The sequence below is a fragment of the Protopterus annectens genome, chromosome 4.part0 (genome assembly GCF_019279795.1).
Source record: "Protopterus annectens isolate FY-2018-M chromosome 4.part0, PAN1.0, whole genome shotgun sequence".
Classification (NCBI taxonomy): domain Eukaryota; kingdom Metazoa; phylum Chordata; order Ceratodontiformes; family Protopteridae; genus Protopterus; species Protopterus annectens.
In genome coordinates this window covers 604,233,488-604,255,725 of record NC_056733.1, presented here as the reverse complement: position 1 = coordinate 604,255,725, position 22,238 = coordinate 604,233,488, and the positions used below count along the sequence as shown (strand labels likewise).

The following is a 22,238-nucleotide window of genomic DNA, read 5'->3' as shown; positions in this document are numbered from 1 at the left end:
AAATCCTCTACTTCGGAGGAGTTGGAACCAGCAAAGAAGACACCGAGAATGTCTCCAACAACTTCGAAAGAAATTGCAGCAGACAAATCTATCACCTCGGCTCCAATGGTTTTAGAGCTGTTGGTTTTATCAGTACGGAGCCAGTCCCTGGCATTGGAACCGGTATCTCCTACCTTGTGTTCACCAATTCTACAAATGTCAACTTCCCCGGCTCTATTGTCCAGATCCTCTAGGAGCCTCTCTGACTTTGATGTGGCTCGTATGGTTCAGAGACTACTGAAGACACCAGCGTTGGCCAAACTTTTATCGGGACCGACCCTCAGGGCTTTGGAACTGACTGTATCTGCCCCTTCAATCTCGATTCCTCCTCCGACCCAACCTGTGGTTTCAGAGCTGGAAAGGATGGAACCCATGGTGATAGGATCATCAGAGCCGAGACTTACCCCAGGATCTTCGGCTCCGACTGTTCTGACTTCCTTGGTGCCATCGAGCAGTCTGGGGCTGACACTCATCGGTCGGCTCCAGGGGGGGGGTGTTGAGTGGAACCGATCTTTTGCCAAATCTGACTCTTCTTCTCTGAGCTTTGCCTCACGTGAGCTCGGCTCCTACCTTTGCCTCGGACCCTGCTCCTGTGGTGCCGGGGGTGTTTCTCGGTTCTTCAGAGCTGGAACATCCTTCGGTCCACTGGGGTGAGGCCTTTGAGGCTATGAAGAGAACCCTGTCCTCAGAGTTAGCTTCACCTTTGGTTACTCCTATTCTGCCCCTTAGAGCTCCAGTGTCTGTCTCAGCCAAGCTGACTCCATAAACGCGTAGAGACCAAGAGCTTCAGGATACCCCAGTGGGTGGACCCTTATCTTCTGAGACCTCTCCAGCATATGCTTCTGAGGATGGTCCTCAAAAGAAAACCTGCAAGAGGAGGCATTTGGACTCCCCCCAAGAGTCAATTACATCTGACATGGACCTCAATGAATCAGAAGGGTCCACAAGGCCACCCTCTGAGGATGTCTCTTTTGCAGACAACCTACAGATCCTAAAATAGAGAGGTGGCTGAAAGCCCATCAACCCTACTGATGAGGAGTCCGTGTACTGAAAGCTTTTGGATCTTGGCTCTCTTCCTCTTGAGTCTCTCTGCCTTTTAAAGCACTCATGGAATTGGTTCATAGGTTCATAGGGTTGGTACTAGGCTATTGGCCCTAGGGCCTATACAAGCCTAGCCATTACAATTTCCTGGCTGTTTCTTCCCACACTATTTACATCTCTGGACCCCTGTCTAGCAGGGTGACTGAAGTGATCCCCGGGGTAAATTTCCTTCTCCCATCCAATCATCAAGGTTCCTTTTGAAGAGGGCCAAAGAAGCGCTCTGCTTGACATGTATGGGCAGTCTATTCCAGAGTCTGGGGAGTCTCTGGGTCAGGAACCTATCCCTCCAGCATGTTTTGTTTATTGAGATGACAAGGTTTAGATCCCTGGAGCGTGTGGCTCTGAGGGATTGGAATTTCTTTAAGTGTAGCATATTCAACAGCTCTGGTATGTTGCCTTGTATGTTAAGCAGAGATCACCTTGGAGTAGATGATATGCGACAGAGTATAGCTGGAGTTTTTAAGGCAGTCAGCATTGGGCATCTGCTTTAGGTCTGTGATTCTTTTAGTGAGGTATTTCTGCGGCCTTTCCAGTTGTTGCAGATGTCTTGAGAGGTACATACAAAATGGGGCGTTGTATTCTATAATGGGTCTAATGAGGGATGAGTACAGTGGGACAATGAGCTCCTTTTTTCTGGATGAAAAGCCCTTAGTGATGAGGTTTCCTGACTGTTGTGGCAATGTGGTTATTGAAGGTGAGACCATTGTCCACCTGTGTCCCTAAGTCTCTTATCACACTTTCGGTGTTTAGTGTATTGCCACCTATGTGGTAATTCCTGGGTACATGTTTTTCCCAGAGGGGATAACTATACATTTCTTGGCATTGAGCTTGAGCCTATGGCTCTGGCACCAAGCATCTGTTTCTGTAAGGCCCTTTGGTAGAGTATCCACATCATTTGGGGATTCAATAATGGCCCCCAGTTTGCATCATCTGCAAGTCCCTTAGTGTTGGCCTGTACTTCAGAGAAGTAGATGCCAAACAAGAGTGGTCCCAGGACTGAACCCTGAGGTACACCACTTGTCACTTGTCTGGAGCTGGATTTGGAGTCAGCTACTTTTACAGTGTGGGTTCTGTCAGTAAGCCAGTTGGTAACCCATCCAGTGACGTGGAGATTAACACACATCTTAGTAAGTTTATCTATGATTCCAGAGTGGGTGATGGTGTCAAAGGCCTTGGCGAGGTCCAGATAGGCTGTGTAGACTGTCTTACCCTCATCTACGGCTCTGGAGACTGATTCGAAGAAGTCAGTCAGGTTCAGGAGACAAGATCGGCCCTTCACGAACCCAAACTGGGTGGGGTCCAGTGTTTTAAGGTTTCAATGTCTTTGTTTATAAGTTTCATGATAATACGTTCCATGGACTTGCAGATCAGGCTCGTCAGACTGATGGGGAGGTAGTTCCCGGGATCCAAGGTGGATCCCCCCTTGTGGAGTGGGATAACTGTAGCTGTGCGCCACTCAGTGGGCATGAAGCCTGAGGTGAGGGTATGATTAAACATGACACTTAGGTGAGGTGCCAGTTCATTTTGTAGTTCATGTAGTACACAGCCCGGGATGTCATCTGGTCCCATGGATTCTGTATTCTTAGCTTTGGAGAGTGTTTTTTTTTACCTGTGTGGCCGTTATTACCGGAATTTGGCAATCTTCCAGTATTGAGATGGGCCATTTAGGGGGTGAGAGGGGGATGAAGTTGGCACTGAATCGATCTGCCAGGATATTGGCAATATCCTTGGGATCAGCATATTTAATGCCATTCTGTTGTAGCTCAGAGCATATATGAGCATTGCCATTTAGATTCTTGACATAGTTATAGAATGCCTTATGGTTGTCTTTGGAATCTTTGGCAATTTTATTTTCGTAACTAGCTTTGGAGGATTTTATGAGGGATCTCAGCTTCTTACTGAGACTGGTAAGGGAGTTTTTTGCATCCTGGGGTTTTTCCTCTTTTTTGCAACAGTTTCTTCCTTTTGTTTAAAGTTTGTTTATGGCAGGGGACCAGCAGATTACAGTGCCTTAGTGTGGGACTCAGCAGTCAAACTTTCAGTTCCCATCTGCATGGGTGTCATGAAGTTTGTAACTTCTGACTTGAGTAGAATAAAGTTGGCTTTGGAGAAGTTTTTTATGGAGGTTTCCTTACTAGGGGGTGGGGGTGGAATGTGGATGTTAAGGGTGATTAGCTTATGGTCTGACCTGACCAACAAGGGGGTGACCATAAGTGTGGAGCATCGATTTCCCGGTTTATTGAAAGGCATGGGAGTCTCCAGATACAGTGGAGCCCATCCCCAGGAGACCTAATAAATTTATCACCAGCCCAGAAAAAAAGGCATTCTTAATAAAAGCTGTTCTGCTAGATGCTATGGTGGTGGCGGCGGCGGCCACTAAGAAGGAGTTATCGGAAACATCCTCATCTGTTCATCCCCCAAATAAGGATTCGCGCATGATGGACAGATATGGAAAGCACGTTTTCATCAGCGGCCTTTACTCTCAGGTCCCTGAAATATTTAACCCACTTTACTAGGTTACAGGAAAAATCTCATAAAAGAGCTGGGAGATTCTCCCCAGGGTTCAGTAGCTGAGGGGACATCAGAGAAAGTGTCATCTCAACTCTCCACCCTTAATTCCCTGGTGAATTCGTCCATGAGGCTAATCTGTTATGCATCCGATGGAGTGAGTAGATCAGTGATTCAGGAATTGCCCTTAGAAGACACTCCTGGATGCATCTGTGTAACTTCGCAGAACCCTTTAAGTCATCCTTTATAAACACCCCTTTTGATGGCTCGTCCCTTTTCAGGCCTAAAGTAAAAGAGACCTTAACCAGGTGTGAACAGGAGAGAAAGGCTCTCTCTGCTGTGGGTGTATGTTTTTCCACCCCTTCCAGACCCTATCCCAAGGGTCAAAAGGGGGGAAACATGAGGTTTCGGAAATCCCAGAAAGTCTTTCCTGACACATGTGGTGTATCCACCTTCAGGGGCAGAGAAGGAGGTAATAACAGAATACGACGACCATGTGGCAAAGAGGGTCAGCAGAACCAAGTTGACAGCAAATCTTTTTTCGGGAAACCTTTTCAGCGCTCTGCAAAGGAGGTCCGTCTGTCGCACTCTGGAGGCAGTCGGGGGATGCTTATCTTTGTACCCAGTCATCTGGCTAAAAATTACAAAAGACAGATGAGTACAAAGTATCATATTCAGATGTTACTCAATCCCCTTTTCAGTGCCACCTCCGCAAAACAGAAGAGTCCCAGATGTTCCACCCAATCAGTGGGATTAAGCAACTATAGAAATTCAAAAGTTGCTAGAAAAAAAAAGAATCGTCTAATCAGTCCCCGCAGACCAAATAGGATCTGGAACTTATTCAAGGTTCTTTTTAGTTCCAAAAAAGACAGGGAACTGGAGACCAATATTAGATCTCAGCAGACTAAACAAGTCAGTAAAAAAGACAAAGTTCCGGATGGTCACATTACAGTCGATACTTGCCTTTCTAGGGAAAGTCAATTGGACGTTCTCGATAGACCTTCAAGATGCATACTACCATATAAAAATGGACAGGCCATCCAAAAGTCACCTGCACTTTTGGGTGAGAGCCAGTCATTTTCCATTTTGTGCTCTGCCCTTTGGCCTCACTACAGCCCCCAGAGTATTCACCGTATGCATGGCAGTAGTCACAGCTCATTTGAGGCAACTAGGATTTCGGGTGTTTCCATACTTGGATGACTGGCTCCTAACCACCACCATCAAGCAACTACTCATCCAAGCAAGGAACACAACCCTAAAACTATTTGCACAGTTAGGGATTATGGTCAATTACGACAAATCTGCCTTATTGCCATCTCAACATACCGTTTTATAGGAACAGAATTAAACATGGTCAAAATGACAGTAAAACTTCCAAAAGAGAGAATTCAAGTCCTTCAAAAACAAGTTCTGAATCTTCTACACAAAACAAAAGTGCAAGCCAGAGAGGTTCTAAAGGTACTAGGCACAATGGCAGCTGCTATCACAGTGATTCCCTTGGCATGCATGCATATGAGGATCTTGCAGTGGTTTCTTTTTGCACAATGGTCAATGCAAATGCTTCCGATGTCTACCAAAATTATTTTGGCACAGGCTTACAAGAAAGATCTACTTTGATGGCTGCAATCAGATCAGGTGATGATAGGCAAACCCAACTCTCCAACTCCGCTAGCCACAGTGACCACAGATGCTTCCCAGATAGAGTGGGGAGGGGCATTATCTGGGAAGAACAGCCCAAGGCACGTGGCAATAACACGAGGTTCACTTGCACATCATCTGGAGATAAGAGCGGTGCTCCTAGCATTGTAGGTATTCAAACACTGTTTACCTGTAGGAATGATTGCAATTCAAACAGACAATATGTCAGTGGTATGGTACATAAACAAGCAAGGAGGAACCAAGTCATGCCCCCGTTGTCGAGAGGTCCTCAGAGTTTGGCAGTGGGCAGTTTCCTCCCAACGCTTTCTAGTAGCAATGCACATCCCGGGAAGATCCAACATGATTGTGGACAAACTCAGCAGGGAAATACTGATGCCTCACAAGTCGTCCCTCAAACAAGAGATAGAGGAAAAGCATTTTCCCAAATGAGGCCAGCCTTGCTGCGATCTTTTTGCCACAGCCACAAACACAAAATGCAGCAACTACTTTGCCCTCATTCCTTTTCCGTGGAAGTCACAGAGGGATGTACTGATACACAATTTGCCCCCAGGACTTCTATATGTCTCTCCTCCCTTCCCATTAATACACAAAGTCATACAGAAAGCCAGTATATTGGGAAGGACCTTAATTCTAATAGCCCCATTCTGGCTTCGTCAAATCTGGTTCCCCTTCCTACAACCTCATCTTCAGGAGGAACCTTGGATCCTGGACCCAGTGCCGGATCTTCTGATGCATTCTTCAGGAGTTCCTCACCCATTTCTACAGACCCTCACGTTGACAGCTTGGCTGCTTCAGTTCCAAACATAGCCAGGTTAGAAAATATTTCATCTGCCACACCAAACATCTTGATATCTTCTCATAAAACATCTACAAGAAAACTATATCTTAGCAAATGTAAAAGGTTTTATAGTTGGGCACTAGAAAAGAAAATAGATCCATATTCTGCACCCCTTTCTACTATTTTATAATTTCTAACAGAGCTTTTTGAAGAAGGTGCTGCTGCTGCTACCATCAGGGTGCAATTAGCAGCAATATCAAATTTTCATCCAAGCGAAAATGGACCAAACATTATGTCACATAGGTTGTGCAAAGCTTTTCTTAAGGGCACTTGTCTTTTAAGGCCACCAATAAAATCTCCACTTCCACCATGGAAACTCAACTTCGTCTTATCCAGGATAATTCTTCCACCTTTTGAACCTGCATCTTCATATGATTTAAAATTCTTAACATGGAAAACTAACCTTTTAGTGGCCATTACTTCAGCTATAAGAGTGTCTACAAGCACTTTCAGTCAAACCCCCATACCTCTTGTTTCACAACGACAGATTCTCCCTGCAAATAAATCCAACCTTCTTACCTAATGTCTGTTCATAATCCAGTCTAAATCAGACCATAGAATTGCCAGTCTTTTTTGTCAAGTATGGCAATAAGGCAGAATGCTACATGAACTTGATGTCCACAGACAGTTACGTTTCTATTTACATAGAACGAAAGAATTCAGAAAATCTGATTAACTTTTTGTGTCATTTTCAGAAGCTAATAAAGGTACAGCAGTAGCAAAGACCACTTTGTCCAGATGGCTGTCAGACTGTATTTCTTTTACCTATAATTCAGCAAATAAGAAACTACCAGGTAAAGTAAAGGCTCACTCAACCAGAACCATTGCTATTTCTTCAGCTTTTTGGGGCCAAAGTACCTATAGATACCATTTGTGCAGCAGCAACTTGGGCAACACCTCATACCTTCATCACTCATTACAAAGTAGATATGGTCTCCAGGGACAGGGCTTCCTTTGGGCCCACTGTACTGAAGAACATACTTCTGTGAGCCACCCAGGATTAATGGAGCTAGGGACGTTGTCCCATCAGTTAAGAATGAAGGTGAGATAGGACAACTTCACATAAATAAGCTATGTTCTTACCATAATATTCCATGTGAGTTGTCCATCTCGCCATTCATTCTTACGTTCCTCCCTCCAGCCCCCAGCCAATGGTTTCCTAGGGGATCTGGACTTCTTAACATTTGGGCTTGAACTTTTTTCAGGTTTTCTTCTCATAATATTGGGATAAATTTTTTATACTTTTTCTAATACGCACGCAAACAAGATCTGAGGAAGCACACTAGGGCATCATGGGGTAGGGAATTAGCCCCAAGCTAGTTGAAGACCTCGAGCTTATTAAAACAGCCGAGTCAGAGCTGAGGATCATCTCTAAACCCATCAGTTGAGAATGAATAGCAAGATGGACAACTCACATGGAACATTATGGTAAAAACATAACTTCGTTTTGTGGTTGGTAGCTCAAAGTGCTGTACTGCTGCATTATTAGTCATTAGTTTCCTCACAGTTCCTAACTTACATCATGAACTATGCATATTGTACTGTACTGTACACCTTGTACCAGTGCAGTATGCACCTACGCATACTGTACTGCTATAAGATGTAATGACCTATACGCATACTGTACTTGTATAATGTCAGTGAACTATATGCATAATGCAGTGTGTGTGCAGCAGCTATAATAAAAATAAACAAGCAGACCCTTTCAGATTACACTTGCCATATTCCTTCCTGTTTTTTTTTTTTGTCATTTTCACTCTCCTTTGACTACAAAAAATATAAGGTGCAGCACCCAGCAGGATAAAAGCACTCTCATCAAACTAAACAAACAACTCAAGACAACAAAGTCTACCAAAGCCAATTTTGAGGTAAGTTTGGCCTCCCTGGCCAAGGACAACCACAAAGCATTCTTTAGCTATATCTGCAACCTCAAAGGCAATACACAATTGTGTGCAGAGCTCATTGTAAATGGAGCTACCTATACTGAGCCATAGGATATAGCAAACCTATGTGCTGATAAATTCATTACCCCTCTCTCCCCTCAACATTCCCTCAGGAAATACCATCAAGTATAACTCCCCCTACTATCCCTAGGGAACAGGTCCTTAATGCTCCAAGACCAAGAACCCTTCATCAATGGGCCCATACAGTATCACAGGATGCCTTCTAAATAGCATGCAACATGACCTGTCAGGGCCTCTGGAATTACTGTTTAACTATAGTCTCCAATCAGGCTTCATCCCTCATGGATGGAGAATGGCAACAGTCTTCCCTCTGCACAAAGGTGGGTCATCTACAGACCCTGGAAACTGCAGACACATAAGTCTCCCTAGTCTTATATGTAAAGCCATGGAAAGAGTTATCATGGAAATGATCAACAGAGATCTAGTAAACCTCCAGATGCTGGAGCCAACCCAGTTTGTTTTCGTCAAGGGCAGATCATGTCTAGTCATCCTGGTGGACATTTTTGAGAAGGTAACCACAGCAATGGATAAGGGAAAAATGGTTCACACTGCCTACCTTAACCTGGCCACAGCATTTGACACAATACCACATTGTTAACAAACTCAAGATGTTAGGTACAAACTCATATGTCACCCGGTGGATAGCCAACTGGCTCATAGACAGGACCCAGGAAGTTAGAACTGGAGAGTCCACCTCTACAAAGAGGCCACTCACAAGTAGAGTCCTTCAGGGATCCATCAACGGACTTCTCCATTTTGACATTTACTTCTAAAAAGTCAAGGCCAATGTCACTGGTCTCTGGCTGACTAAATTTTGCAGATAATTGCAAATTAGGAGCTGTCATTGAATCCCGCACTGACACAAATGTTCTCCAGGACGAGATGACACAGACAAATCTGGTGTCAGAGCCATGGACTAAAACTAAATGCCAAGAAATTCATATTAGTGTCCTTTGGGAAGTCATCCATCCCTGGTAACAATAATATTGACAACACACCTCTTTGAGATGACCCAGTAGTCAGGGACTTGGGCACACTCATAGATAGTAATCTAGCCTTTGACCATTACATGTCTATAGTAGTGAGGCAGTCATTCTGTGTTGCACAACTTATACAAATGTACGGCATCTAAGTCTAAGGAAGTCATTGTTCCACTGTATTCGGCATTCATTAGACCTGTCATTGAGTACAATGCCCCATTTGTTATGTACCTAACCAGGCATATCCAACAATTGGAAAGGCCACAGAGGTCCCTCACTGAAAGAATACAGGGTGTAAGTAAAATGTCCTATGCAGACTGCCTCAAGGCCCTATCCATGTAGTCTGTCTTCTACACTCTTTTGAGGGGAGATCTTCTCCTACAGGCTTTTGAGGGGAGATCTATGCCTGGTATACAGGGCATTGTCAGACCCCACTGTGATGGACCTCCTATATATCCACAAAGCAAAGAATACCATAGGACATGCTGGAGAGATGGGTATGTATCCCAGAGACTACCCCGTCTATGAAACAGGCTCCCCATCCATGTGAAGCAGAGTTCCTCCCTAACCCAATTCAAGTGTAACTTGTACATTAGGATGGGGACTAGGAAATCATCCCAGGTTTGGCACCTTTATCTCTAATGGACACATGCAACCTTTAAATGGTACATCTTCCAAGCCCTGCTTACACTTATCAAGGGTATCAGAACTTGCTAGAGATTTGGGATGAATGACTAGGCTTAAAAAGGCCCTTGTGGTCATTAGCCTAGTAAACACCTATGAACCTACTGACCATTGGCCCTCCCACCTGCCATATTACAGGCAGCCATCAGTGCTTTTCTGTCTTGTGGATGAGTGAGACCCGCATTACTGCCAGGGACATTTCATGCCCTATCTTGGCATGTACATGCTCCCACAATTTATTTATTTATTTATTTTTAGTTTGATTACCGGGGAAGTTCACTGGGCCAAGAAGTGCCCATTTTCAGTGGAGGCCCGGGGAGAAAAGCTCCATGAGCAATACAATACAATAAAGGTTACAAAATACAAATAAAAGTTACACAATGTTAGAGATGAAATACAAGAGGAAGATTCATACATTCAGGAAAATGCAAAGTGTAATATACATCATGAGACAGTTTAAAAACAGAATTTTTTATTTTTTTTTTTGCTCTTCAGATGTTTACAATATTTACATGCTTGGAGTTAATTAAAGTCTGTTAGTTCTGGTTCTTTGGAGGAATAAGAATAAGCTTGTGAGTATAGTGGAGCAGGAGTAAGGAGAGCTTAGTGGGGAGAATCCCAAGAATTTATGTGGGGTGAAAGTAGGAGCATTTCCATTTGGAAGATAGGTGTAGGAAAGGTTGGGTCTTGAAGGATTCAGTGTTAGGTACAGTCCTAAGTGAAGGAGGGAGAGAGTTCCATTTTGTACCTAGAGAGAAGGAGAGTAGAAGCTGGCCAGTGAGACGTTTGGGTTTGTGAATGGAGATTAGGTTTTGGTGTTCAGATCTCAGTGATCTGTTTGGGATGTATGGAGGAAGGATGTTCTTTAAGGCTGGGCGAATATTAATTTGTGAGCGGTGGTTAGTTGCAGATAATCTAGGTGGTTAGGGAGTTCTAACCAGTTAAGAGATTGTAGGCTGAGGCAGTGGTGAGTTGACGTTTTGGATTTAGTGGCAAATTTAGAGATCTTATTATAGCAAGCTTCGAGTTTAGAGGTGTTGGTAGCAGACAGATTGGTTAGAAGAGGGGCTCCATATAGAAGCGAAGGTAGGAGGTAATTGATTGCCAGGGTATGCCTAGAGGAGTTTGAAAGAAAATGATTGTTCCTATATAGCATACCTAGCTTTTGGTGGGTTTTCTTTATGTTTTGTTGTATATGAAGATCGAATTTGAAGTGTTCGTCTATGGTAATGCCAAGGAGTTTTGCAGAGGGGACCACTTCTATAGCAGTGTTAGTTTGGTTTAGGACATTGAAAGTGTTTTTGTCAAAGGAGGAAACCTTGGAGGGGAGGAAAATTAGTATTTTAGATTTATTGGAGTTGAGGGAAAAGTGGTTTTGGTGCATCCAGTTCTCTGTAGTGGAAAAGGCTATTTGAGTTTTAGTCAGTAGTTCAGGAATGTTGCGGGTGGCACAGACCAAGGTAGAGTCATCAGTGTATTTGATGACCGTAGTGTTGGGGATGACGGTGTGAAGGTTATTTATAAAGATGTTGAAAAGCATGGGTCTGAGGATGGACCCCTGAGGAATGCCAGTAGGTGTAGGCAAGAAGGAAGAGGATGAGTTCTTCCATTTGACAGCTTGTGATCTGTCAGATAGGTAACTGGAGAACCAGGATAGAGTATTAGGGGAGAGATAAAGGTTAGCGAGATGAAGAAGAAGGTGTGTGCGGGAGATGGTGTTGAAGGCTTTAGAAAGATCTAGCAGTACTGTGGATACACTGAGTCCAGAGTCTTGGGCTTGATTGACAGTTTCTAGGAAGGATAGTAAGGCAGATATGGTACTGTGGCCAGGACGGAAGCCATGCTGGGTGGGTGTTAGAAGGTGATTCTGAATTAGATATGGCAAAAGTTGGTGGTGGACACATTTTTCTAGAATTTTAGATATTGGAGAGAGTAGGGCAATGGGGCGGAAGTTAGAAATAGCGGTATTTCTGCCTCCTTTGTGAAGAGGTAGAATGTAGGCTGAACGCCAGAGTTTGGGTACGTACGACTCATTTAAGGATCTATTAATCAGGATACTAATTGGGAGAGCAATACCTTCAGCAGCATATTTGAGGAAGGAGGCGGGTATGTTGTCAGGGGCATTAGAGCATGGCTTTAGATTGGATAAAAGCGTTTTTATAAAAATGGTGGAAACAGGTTTGAGATGGAAATTAAGGGGATTGTTATTTGGGTTGTTGGGCGTTGTGAAGAGGGAGTTAGGTGGATTCTTGTTTGGGAATGTTTTAGTTAGCTTAGCTATGGATTCAGTAAAGAAGGTGTTGAAATGGGAGCTCAGTTCACTGTCAGTTAAACTAGCGTCAAGGCAGGGATTATTCCTCGATCCAGGATGGAGAAGGGAGTTGACTGATTTCCAGAATTGTTTTGGGTTCTTATTGTTGTTGGACTGAAGTTTATTATAGTAGTTTTTTTTGTCCATGGTAATAAGTTTCTTTACTTGGTTGCGGAGTTGGGTGTATTGGAGCAAGGCGGAGTACAGTTTATTTTTCTGATAAAGCTTCCAGGATTTGTCTCTGTGGTGCATAATTTGTTTAGCTTCTTTAGTCAGCCAAGGAGCAGAATTGGCTTTGATTAATTTGTTTCTTAGAGGGGTTAGGGAGTTAAGATTATTTAGGAAGATAGAGTTAAAATGCTCTACAGCATTGTCGAGTGGGAGAGTGTTTAGGATTTTCCAGTTAATTTGTTTAAAGATGTTGGAAAAAAGTGAGGGGTTGAAGTTGCTAAGGTTACGAGTTTGAATGTAGAGATGTTGGTGTTGGATGAAGCTAGTTGATCGATGAATGAAGGCAGGGAGATGGTCACTGAAGGTGTAGGTGATGGTGCCACAGAGAATGATTTTGTTTGGATGGGAGACTAAAATCCAATCTATGATGGACCCTGGGGGCTGTTTTTTGTTTGGGGGAGTTGTTGAAAGGATTTGCCTACAAGCTCTACTGTCACTTGAGCATGGGAGCTATTTGGCCAAAAAGTAACATTTCCATCCCCCAAGATGGTCAAGCTGGCATAAGCTGGTCACTTCCAATCTCCCCTGTTTAGCTCTCTCTGCACTCAGACCACTAGTTGAACCAGGGTCACCTGTGTTATAGTTAGGGTTTCATCCCTATTTGCCACAGAGCCAGAATAGTATTTTCTGTCAGCACAGCTAGTAGCTGCACAGAATAACTTCACTAAGTTGCATCATTCTGCTAGTTATCATTTCTATTTTTTACTTTCATGCAACACTGGATGTAAGTATATGGCTTTGTTGCATTGTATTACAGTTTGATTTTATGTAATACATCCAAATCAAAGGGTAAAAAGGTCACGCACACAACCATTCAGTAAAAACTCCAAGAAACAAACTGCTGAGCTGGAGTATGCGGGTCTATATTAGAAGACCTAATATTTAGGTGATCAAACACCTAAACATCGATCTTCTAATTTTGAAAGCAAAAAATGGCGAACGGCCAATTTAATGCAGGGAAAGATTTCCCTTGGCCGTTCGCTGGAGTTTGCTATTTCCCTACTTGGAGTTGGTATATTTAGTTGGGGGCGTGTGGGGGGCACAGCCCACTTAATTTAGATGTAAAGTAATGTTTTTTGTGTTGTGGCTGAGGGACATGTTTCCCTAGGACGTTCGACATTGTGCAGTTCGATATTAGAAATCGATGTTTAGGTGTTCGATCACATAAACAGTCAGTCTTCTAATATACACCCGGAGTATTCATTATGCTATACTGTAAGCCTCCTGTAGTGAAAACTTAAAAAGTAAAACGGAAAGTCATGGCCATTCAGAAGCCAGGTAGTTAAAACACTGGTATGTCCTTAAGTTGTCATTTGCATATATACTGGGGTCCTCCACTACAAGGGATTTAAGGTATTACACAGTCAATACTAGCTGAGCTGTGTCGTTTTGGAGTTTTTTGATTGATACAGTTTGCTATGATGCATTCTATGCAAATTCATTTTTGCGACAATGTGTCTTATAAAATCTCATGATATATCTTTATTCTATATTAGATTTGTCAGTAATATTGTTTTAGTTTTCATATACTGAACAAAATCTAAACAGATGTTCTTTGTTCTTGTCAGCTTTCAAAATGTTACCTTACGGAATGTCACTGCACTGCCTGTTGGTTGTGCTTATCTGTCATTAGAAAGTTGTTGTTTGTCTTTCGGCTTTTCCCGGTTAGGAGTCGCCACAGTGGAACTCCGCTCCGCTAGTGATTGGCAGTAGATTTTCACGAACGCCGAGGTGCCAGCTCGACGTTCAACCTTCAACAAAGGCATGCCCATTTACGCATGTCTTTCGAACGCCCACCCATCCGTGGGGAGGACATGTAGACTTCACACAGAAGGCACTCCCTGCACTCCAGCCGTGAATCGAACGAGAGAACCTCTTGCTGTGAGGCAACAACGCTACTGCTGCACCACCTAGAAAGTAATGCTGTAAAATGAAAGAACTGGCTTAACTTATACCTGTGGTATTTTTGTTTGTGGTCTGTTTTCTAAACAGTGGGATACAGTGGAGTTGTACCACATAAAAAGCTTTATAGACATTTAAATTTTAGCAGGTGTTTTAATGGTATATTTTTACATGACTGTTTCAGGTGTGCTTGGAGATCTTGAACACATACTTGACCAAAGCTTATAAACAGAATGACACCAGGATTCCATGGGGGAGTCTGAAATATCTTATTGGAGAGGTAAGCAATGTAACATAAAGTTGTATTGCATTTATATCCATTTTTAATAAAGCACATCTTCAAGTAGCAGGACTGATACATTCTGGATTCAGCATTTGGTAAGTAATTATTTAGAGGAGTTTTCATAGTTGGTTTAAAAACTAGACTCTTACGTTAAGCTACCTTTAACATTTGGTATCACAACAAGGACTTGTACCAGTAAGTACAAAAATATACTTGATAGCCATCTAGTGGTTATGTAATACTGGGGGCTGCAAGTGCTCTCACAGCTTCTGTAGCATCACTGTTTTTACATATCAGCTCAAACTTCGCAGTTTGTCATTGCTTTTGAAGTAACTGCTGTTCAGTAAAATGATATAATTACTTGAGTCATTTTAATGCATCTGCCTTCAAACAATCTGTGCCCTCATCACCAAAACATTATTATGGTGTTTCTGTGGGAGGCAAATTGTCACAAATAATTTCCACATACATTGCATATTTTTCTGATAACCATGTCATGATCTTTGGTTTGCCTGCACTGCAAGAAATTCAGATTAGCCACAAAAATAATCTTATTTATTGTATTTATTCTGTTGACAAGTTAAGGGAACTGGTTTGAGGACCTTTTTCATTCATGACCAGGGCCACCGGGGCCAAGACATACACAAACGCAGCATATAGTACAGTAGAAGACAACATTATGCCAGTTGATAAAAGAATTGCAGCTAGGCAAGATTACATCATGCAAATTATAGATTTAGACACTGTGGTCAGCTATCACCATCAATACATTGAAGAAAAAAAAACAACTTTGCTATTTACCATATAATCAGCTAGAGCTTGTTGAAAGTGTAATATAAGGAAACAACATGAATGATAAGAATACAAGAACTGCAGTGAATTGTAGCATTAACCACTATAAATGTTCACAGAGAATGCCTAACTACTTTTAACTAATGAAACAGTACAAAAACCTATTTGTCCACAACAATCTCAATGAAGAACATTCAGTGAAAAAAACACATAGAGGAAGCTGAATAAATGAACAAAACAAGGAAAAAAGGATGCTGCCCTCCAATTTTACTTCAGCAGCATGCATTTCACTTTCACCGTGAAGGACTTCCATAAAACAGACAAAGGGAACGTACAGAAAAATATCTGAGTGTCACCCTAGAGTAGTTGTTAGAAGACAAGAGGTACATCCTCACACTCTGACCCACATCTGCTGTCAGATACTGGATTATTATTTCACATAAGTTTTATGTAGCCAGTCATTATGATTTTCAGTAAATTTGCAGCATGGTTGACTGCAGACTTGATAGTCAATTATTTAGTTAACACATAACTTCTTTGTAGGACTAGTTGAGATTTCTATGAGTTTTAATGTCACGTTTTGGTCATCTCTGGGAAATTCAGAGTCAGAGCTACCACAAGTCATGTATACGTCTGTATCTTCTCAGTGAGTAATACATATTTACACTTGCTTGTTTTATTAGTGCATGGTTGACTCTTATGTCTCAGGATAGGATGGTCTAACTTACAACTTTCAAAGAGTAACGCAGGTGAACTAAGTCAAGCTCAGGGAGGACAGAAACCTCCCGTGAAGGTGGAGCATTTTTTGTTTTTCTACTTGTTTCTTCACTAAATGTTTTTCACTGAGACTGTCATGGACAGATAAGTTGTTGTACTCTGTCAGAAGTTAGGCACTCTCTAGTTTGTTTTCAGCTTCATATAGATAGTGACTCCAATAGGTATTCATGTGCTCAAGAACAGTGGCATTCTGCTTGTAAGTATGAAGAAAGCTGCCAGGTCAGTGTGCAATTTTACATTTTTCTCAGTGGAACAGAAATAAGTAGAAATTGTATCATTAGTGGTTATCCTCTGTTTACTTCTTTCTAAACAATACATAGGCATTAAATACACATGAATCATAACCTCATTAAAATGATGCCTACTGAGAAGCCCACTGCAGTCATGCTGTGCAGTGAAACCTAATAGCATGAATCAGAAAAAGAATTATGATATCTGGAAGACTCATGGTCATCTCTTTATGGATCTTATTGATACAAATAATTAACTGAATTTCAAGAAACATCTTTTAAACTTTTTGAGGCAGCAACATATTTTAGTTACTGTCCTACTGCAATAGCCTTTTACTGTACATCAGTTCATAGAATGTTTTCTGATTATTTCAGTCACTACATGATTGAAAGAAAAGTTGTATATATTTTGGGTCAGAGTTTAAGGCCTGTGATTATCATACTGTCCTATTTCTAGAGCATACTCTGACCAGCACCTGCCTTCTAGTTGGACAGCTTTATACATTTTTTTCACAAGGCACATCCTACATGTTATCTGTCTAACAGCATTTATCCAGAGAGGGAAAGCTGTTCTGTTTTGCATCTTTGATATTTGATAAGCATGGTAATATGCCTTCAGATGAGATTTAGCTTCTGTTCATCACTGTGCTTTCATTTAGGAGTTTGTGCATGAAAGCAGTGGAATATTATTTCCACTTAAGACACACAGCTAAATCTTCAGGGAGGAGCTCTGAAGTCATAGCAGTTGGGTTTACCCAGCATAGGTTTTCTTTTCAGTCAGAATTTTCAACAGCATTGCTTTTGTCCATCTGAAGGTCAGATCTGGTCTCACACCAGTATTACATGGAGCCTTGTGTTGTGCTTTAGATAGTCATACATATTGTCAGAATTGCTAGGAGTTTTTTTTTTTTTCAGTTCGTCTCACCACTTGCAGTTTGTTTTATATCTTCCATCATCACTAATGAATAATTTTGGCTGTACAATGTGTCATGCTCATTGACAGGTCTACTAGATGTGACAGATGCCAAATATGTGGAAACCAAGGACACTGATTCATAGGTTCATAGGTTGTTATTAGGCTAATGACCACTAGAGCCTTGCACCCTAAACCATTTGGGTCCCTAATTATTGTAGGCATCAATGTAAGTAGTTTCTTTATAAAATAAATAATATTTAATATTATTGCCACCCTTTTCATTTACAATCAAATTCTCCAGTGTTGTAGCCTCTAATAAACTACTATCACTATTAATCTACTTGATAAAAATGACTTGCTAATGGATTCTTTTCATTATTATATTTAATAGCTTTAATAGGTTCTGGAAGTTTAAACTTAAATTTTCTACTTGTTTAGCGTATGCATATATACATACACACACACACACACACACACACACACACACACACATATATATATATATATATATATATATATATATATATATTTATATACCAGTCCTCAGGGACACCTCAATGCATAAGTGCAGCAGTATCAAAACTAAATATTCATACAACCTCATACTGCTTATTATTTATTTTAACAAATTATTTAACCAATACAGGATAGCTACAGTGCCAAACACAGAGGAAAGTTCCCCTAGATTTTCACCCTACCCTATTAATAAACTGAATTTTATTTTTCTTAACATAGTGACTGTGTACCAGATAATCTTGAATAGTTTTACTTCTCCTGTAAGAATTGGAAACCTCTCACAATTTATTTATTTGTCTTTATTGACAGGGAAAGTCCAACTGGGTAAAATCCATTTACAGCCGAGGGCCAGGGAGAAAAGCTCTGTATTTAAATTACACATGTACATTTATAATTGCAGAGTAAACCATATGTACATGAGCTTATTTACATGATTTACATGATTTTTACATATTTTCTGCATGAACATAGCATTTTTAGATAAAAAAACAAGAGCATAAATTAGCATATATTGTCTAATTATTGAACAGAAAAATAAATACAATGACAGTTAATACATTTATAGCATGATAACTACAGAGAAAAGATCAAACTGGGATGTTTTTGAGGTTAGTAATAATTTACAGACAGACAAGTAGTAATGTAGCTTAAAAATTTATGATAGAGATATGAAGGGAGAAATTATGAAAATGAACAGGAAGATAAATGGACAGAGGAGGAACTGTAATGTTAATGGTGGGGTTTAAGAGAAAGAGGAAGAGTTTAGGAAATTAGTGCAGTATGAGGAGGAGTGATAAGGTATAAAAGATTAGGAAGCAAAGTGACTGTAAAAATTGGAGAAAGGTAATCTGAGTAAAGCTAGCCAGGTGAGCAGGAAGAACAGAGACATCTTTGAAATTGGTGCAGTTTAAGCAAAGTTTTGAAACTATCTCAATTTTCTGTTTTAACCGTGGGGGATTTCATTCCAGAGTTTTGACACATAATAGGAATAGAAAGGGAGTCTCCAGCAGTGTTGAATATCTTAGTGATACGTAGTAAAAATTTGTTGCTAAAGTGAAGGTCTCTAGTGGATACATAGTACAGTAGAGTATTTTGTAATGCTGGGCATTTGTCTGGAGAGTGCAGTAGGTTGTGGGCAGTGATTAGTTTTGAGTCTGTCAACTGGTTTCGGAGTTCAAGCCATTTTAATTGTTTAATGCGTGGCAGTGGTGTGTTTTATAAGGTTGGTTGGTTGCAAATTTGGCTATTTTGTAGCAGCAGGAGGCTAGTTTAGATTTATACATAATATTGGTATTTTTAAGAATAGGGGATGTATGTAATAGAGAAGGAAGGAGGTATGTTGCTGCTAAGTTGATCCTTGCTTCACCTGTTAGGTAGTGTTTGGTCATATAGAGGGAGACAAGTTTTTGTTAAGTTTTCTTGATGGAATGAAGTATGTGGTTATCAAATTTGAAATGTGTGTTTCTAGTTAATGTGTTGTTTTAGAGTAAAAAGCTTAAACTTTTTTTGGCATTAAGCAGCAAGTTAGAAGTCTTTTAGCCATATTTTAATGTCAGTGAAAGATTTTTGAGTGGTTTCCTATAATTTTGTTATGGATGGGGCAAAGCAGATAAGGATTGAATCATCAGTGTATTGAACAAGAGTGTCAAGTGTTGTAGTACTATATAGTTTATTTATGAAAATATTAAACAGAAGGGGGCTGAATATTGACCACCAACAGAAACTGGTTGAAATGCTGAAAGGCTTTGTCACCATTTAGTTGCCTGTTGATGATTGCATAAATAACTGTGGAACCAGGAGAAGGAGAGGTAAGTGAGACCTAGAGTTGCAAATTCAAAAAGGAATGTTTGGTGGGACACTGTGTCAAATGCTTTGTAAAGGTCAAGGGAAAGTGAAGAATCAAGGTTGCCCTCATTTCTATATTGGTTTACTATGTTGGTAAAGTTAAGGAAGGCATTAGTAGTACTGTGGTTGGGTCTGAAACCATGCTGGGTGTTAGAGAGGAGGTTGTGTTTAGTTATATGTTTCATAAGCTGAGAGTGAATACATTTCTTGAGGATTTTTGAGACAGGTGATAAGATAGCAGTAGGTCTTCAGTTTGTTAACTCTGTTGAAGTACCTCCACTCTGAAGGGGTATATTAATGGATTTTTTCTAGATGGATGGAACATAGCTTTCAGTTATTGACCGTGTGATCAGAATGGAGGCAGGGAAGGCTATTGCTTCTGCATCTATTTTGAGGAACTCAATAGGAAGGTTATTGAGAGCTGAGGTTGTCTCTTTTAATTTGGTTAGTATTTTTTTATGGTTGACGTTGGAATGGGCTGAAAAAAAAGACATTATATTGCTTTTGAGAATAGATGGAAATTGGAGGGGTGAAGTGAGGTGGTCATTGATAGTGGTAGAACTGTCTGGATAAAATGAGTGTTGAACTGAGTGGCAATGGACTCTATGTTGCATGAAGTAGAAGGGCAAGGTGTAGTGGTATGGCCAGGATGTAAGTTTATTTATAAAAGACCAAAATGCTTGGGATTGTTTTGGTGCTTTTGTTGGAGATGACTGTAGTATGATTTCATGTCAGAGTTTTAGCAAGGATCTTGGTACAATTTCTGAGATGTCTAACATTTTCGTAAGTATGTTGTGTTTTACTCTTATACCATTCTTTCCATGATTTATCTGTTTGCAGCATGCACTCTTTGGCCTATTTGTCAGCCAGGGAGCTGGGTTTGTTTTTACTCTTCTTATCCTGACTGGTGCCAAATCAATTAACATTTTTAATAAGGTGTAATTGAAATGAGTAACTGCTTAATTTAGGGGCATTACTCTTAATACATTCCAGTTGTATTGGGATCGGGGGGTAATAAATGTGTTTTTGTCAAATTCAATTAAATTACATACTTGTTTATAGATTATTTCTTTGGGTGAACCATGTTGTTGTCTTATTACATAGGTTGGAAGGTGGTCGTTTATAGTATCTGGTAAGCAACCATAGGATTTTGTATAATTGGGTTTGTCAATATCCAGTCCAGAGTGGACTGCCTGTTAGGGCTTTTGTTGATTCTGGTGGTACAGCTTATTAGTTGGGTGAAGCCAAATAGGTGAATAGAGTCCTTAAGGTTGCTGCAGTTTATGGATTGCCAGTCTATATTTAGGTCACCTAACATAGTGGTTTCCTGGAGGATGTCATATATCCAGTGTAGGATATTTTCAGCTGTGGTAATGTTGCCTGGTGGGATGTATACTGCTGAGATACATAAAGATTTCTTTGGGTTGATTCTGAGGTATGCAATCAGAAGTTCAGCATTATTAAATTTGGGATAGTTAGATGGGCTGGAGTTGCTTATAAGTTGTTTTTATAAATAATAGTAATACCACCTGCTCTTTTCAGTTTTCTGTCCATTCTGAGTATTTTGAATCTTGGTGGGGGATAATTTTATTTCTTGTTTTAGCCAGGTTTCAGTGATGATTAGAAAGTATGAGGAGTAAAAATCTAGACCTGCATGGATATCCTTAATTTTGTTGCAGATACATCAGAGGTGAACATTGAAAAGAATGAGGATAGATTCATTACCTGATAGGAAAATAGTGTTGGGAGCATTGGAAAGGAATGGGTGGGCCATGCTGGGTAGCTGATGTGTGGTTCTGGGGTTACAGTGAATATCTGCACTAAGTTTCATGATGGAGTTGGGGTGAGTAGAGGTATGGAGTCATTTGTATTTGTATCTGATTTTCAGCGGTGCTGAAAATGTGCTATTCTTAACTTTAATATATCTATAATAGAACAGCTCTAACAAGAAAGTTATTTTCATGTGACCCTCTTGAGCAGAGCTACAGAAGTGGTCCCCAGGATGAATTTCCTATTTCCCATCCACTCATCAAGATTCTTCTTGAAGAGTGCTAATGTGCTTTGTTTGATACAGATGGGTAGCTTGTTCCAGAGTATGGGAAGTCTCTGGGACAGGAATCTATCCCTCCACAAGTTCTGTTTATTGTGGTGACAAGGTTTAGGTCCCTAGAGCATGTAGCTCAGAAGGATTGGGATTTCTTTAGGTGGAGCATGTCCAACAGCTCTGGGTTAGACATAGCTTTGTATGTTAGGCAGAGATCACCTCGGAGTAGGCGATATGCTACGGAGTAAAGCTGGAGTTTTTTGAGATGGTCAGCGTAGGGCATCTGTTTGAGGCCAGTAATCCTCTTTGTGAGGTACTTCTTCTGCCCTTCCAGCTGTTGTAGATGTCTTGTGAGGTACATTCCAAAAGGGACGTTGTACTCTATAATGGGTCTAATTAGTGACGAGTAGAGGGGAACAATGACCTCTTTTTTCCTGGATGAGAACCCTTTTGTGATGAAGTGTGCCACATAGAAGGATTTTATGACCACTGTGGCGATGTGATTATCAAAGGAGAGACCACTGTTCACCTGGGTCCCAAAGTCTCTTATCACACTTTTGGTGTTAAGTAGACTAGCGCCTATGTGGTAGTTCATGGGTACAGAGTTTTTACCAAAAG

General features: G+C 40.9%; 1 protein-coding gene across 1 annotated transcript in view; it reads left to right on the top strand.

Moving 5' to 3' along the window:
- The window catches only part of DNAH10 (dynein axonemal heavy chain 10), a 5,879,077-nt gene that overhangs the window by 5,344,381 nt on the left and 512,458 nt on the right, over nt 1-22,238 (top strand). The window contains exon 73 of the mRNA XM_044069759.1: nt 14,402-14,497. Coding sequence (XP_043925694.1) covers nt 14,402-14,497 — 96 coding nt within the window. The remainder of the gene's footprint in view (nt 1-14,401; nt 14,498-22,238) is intronic.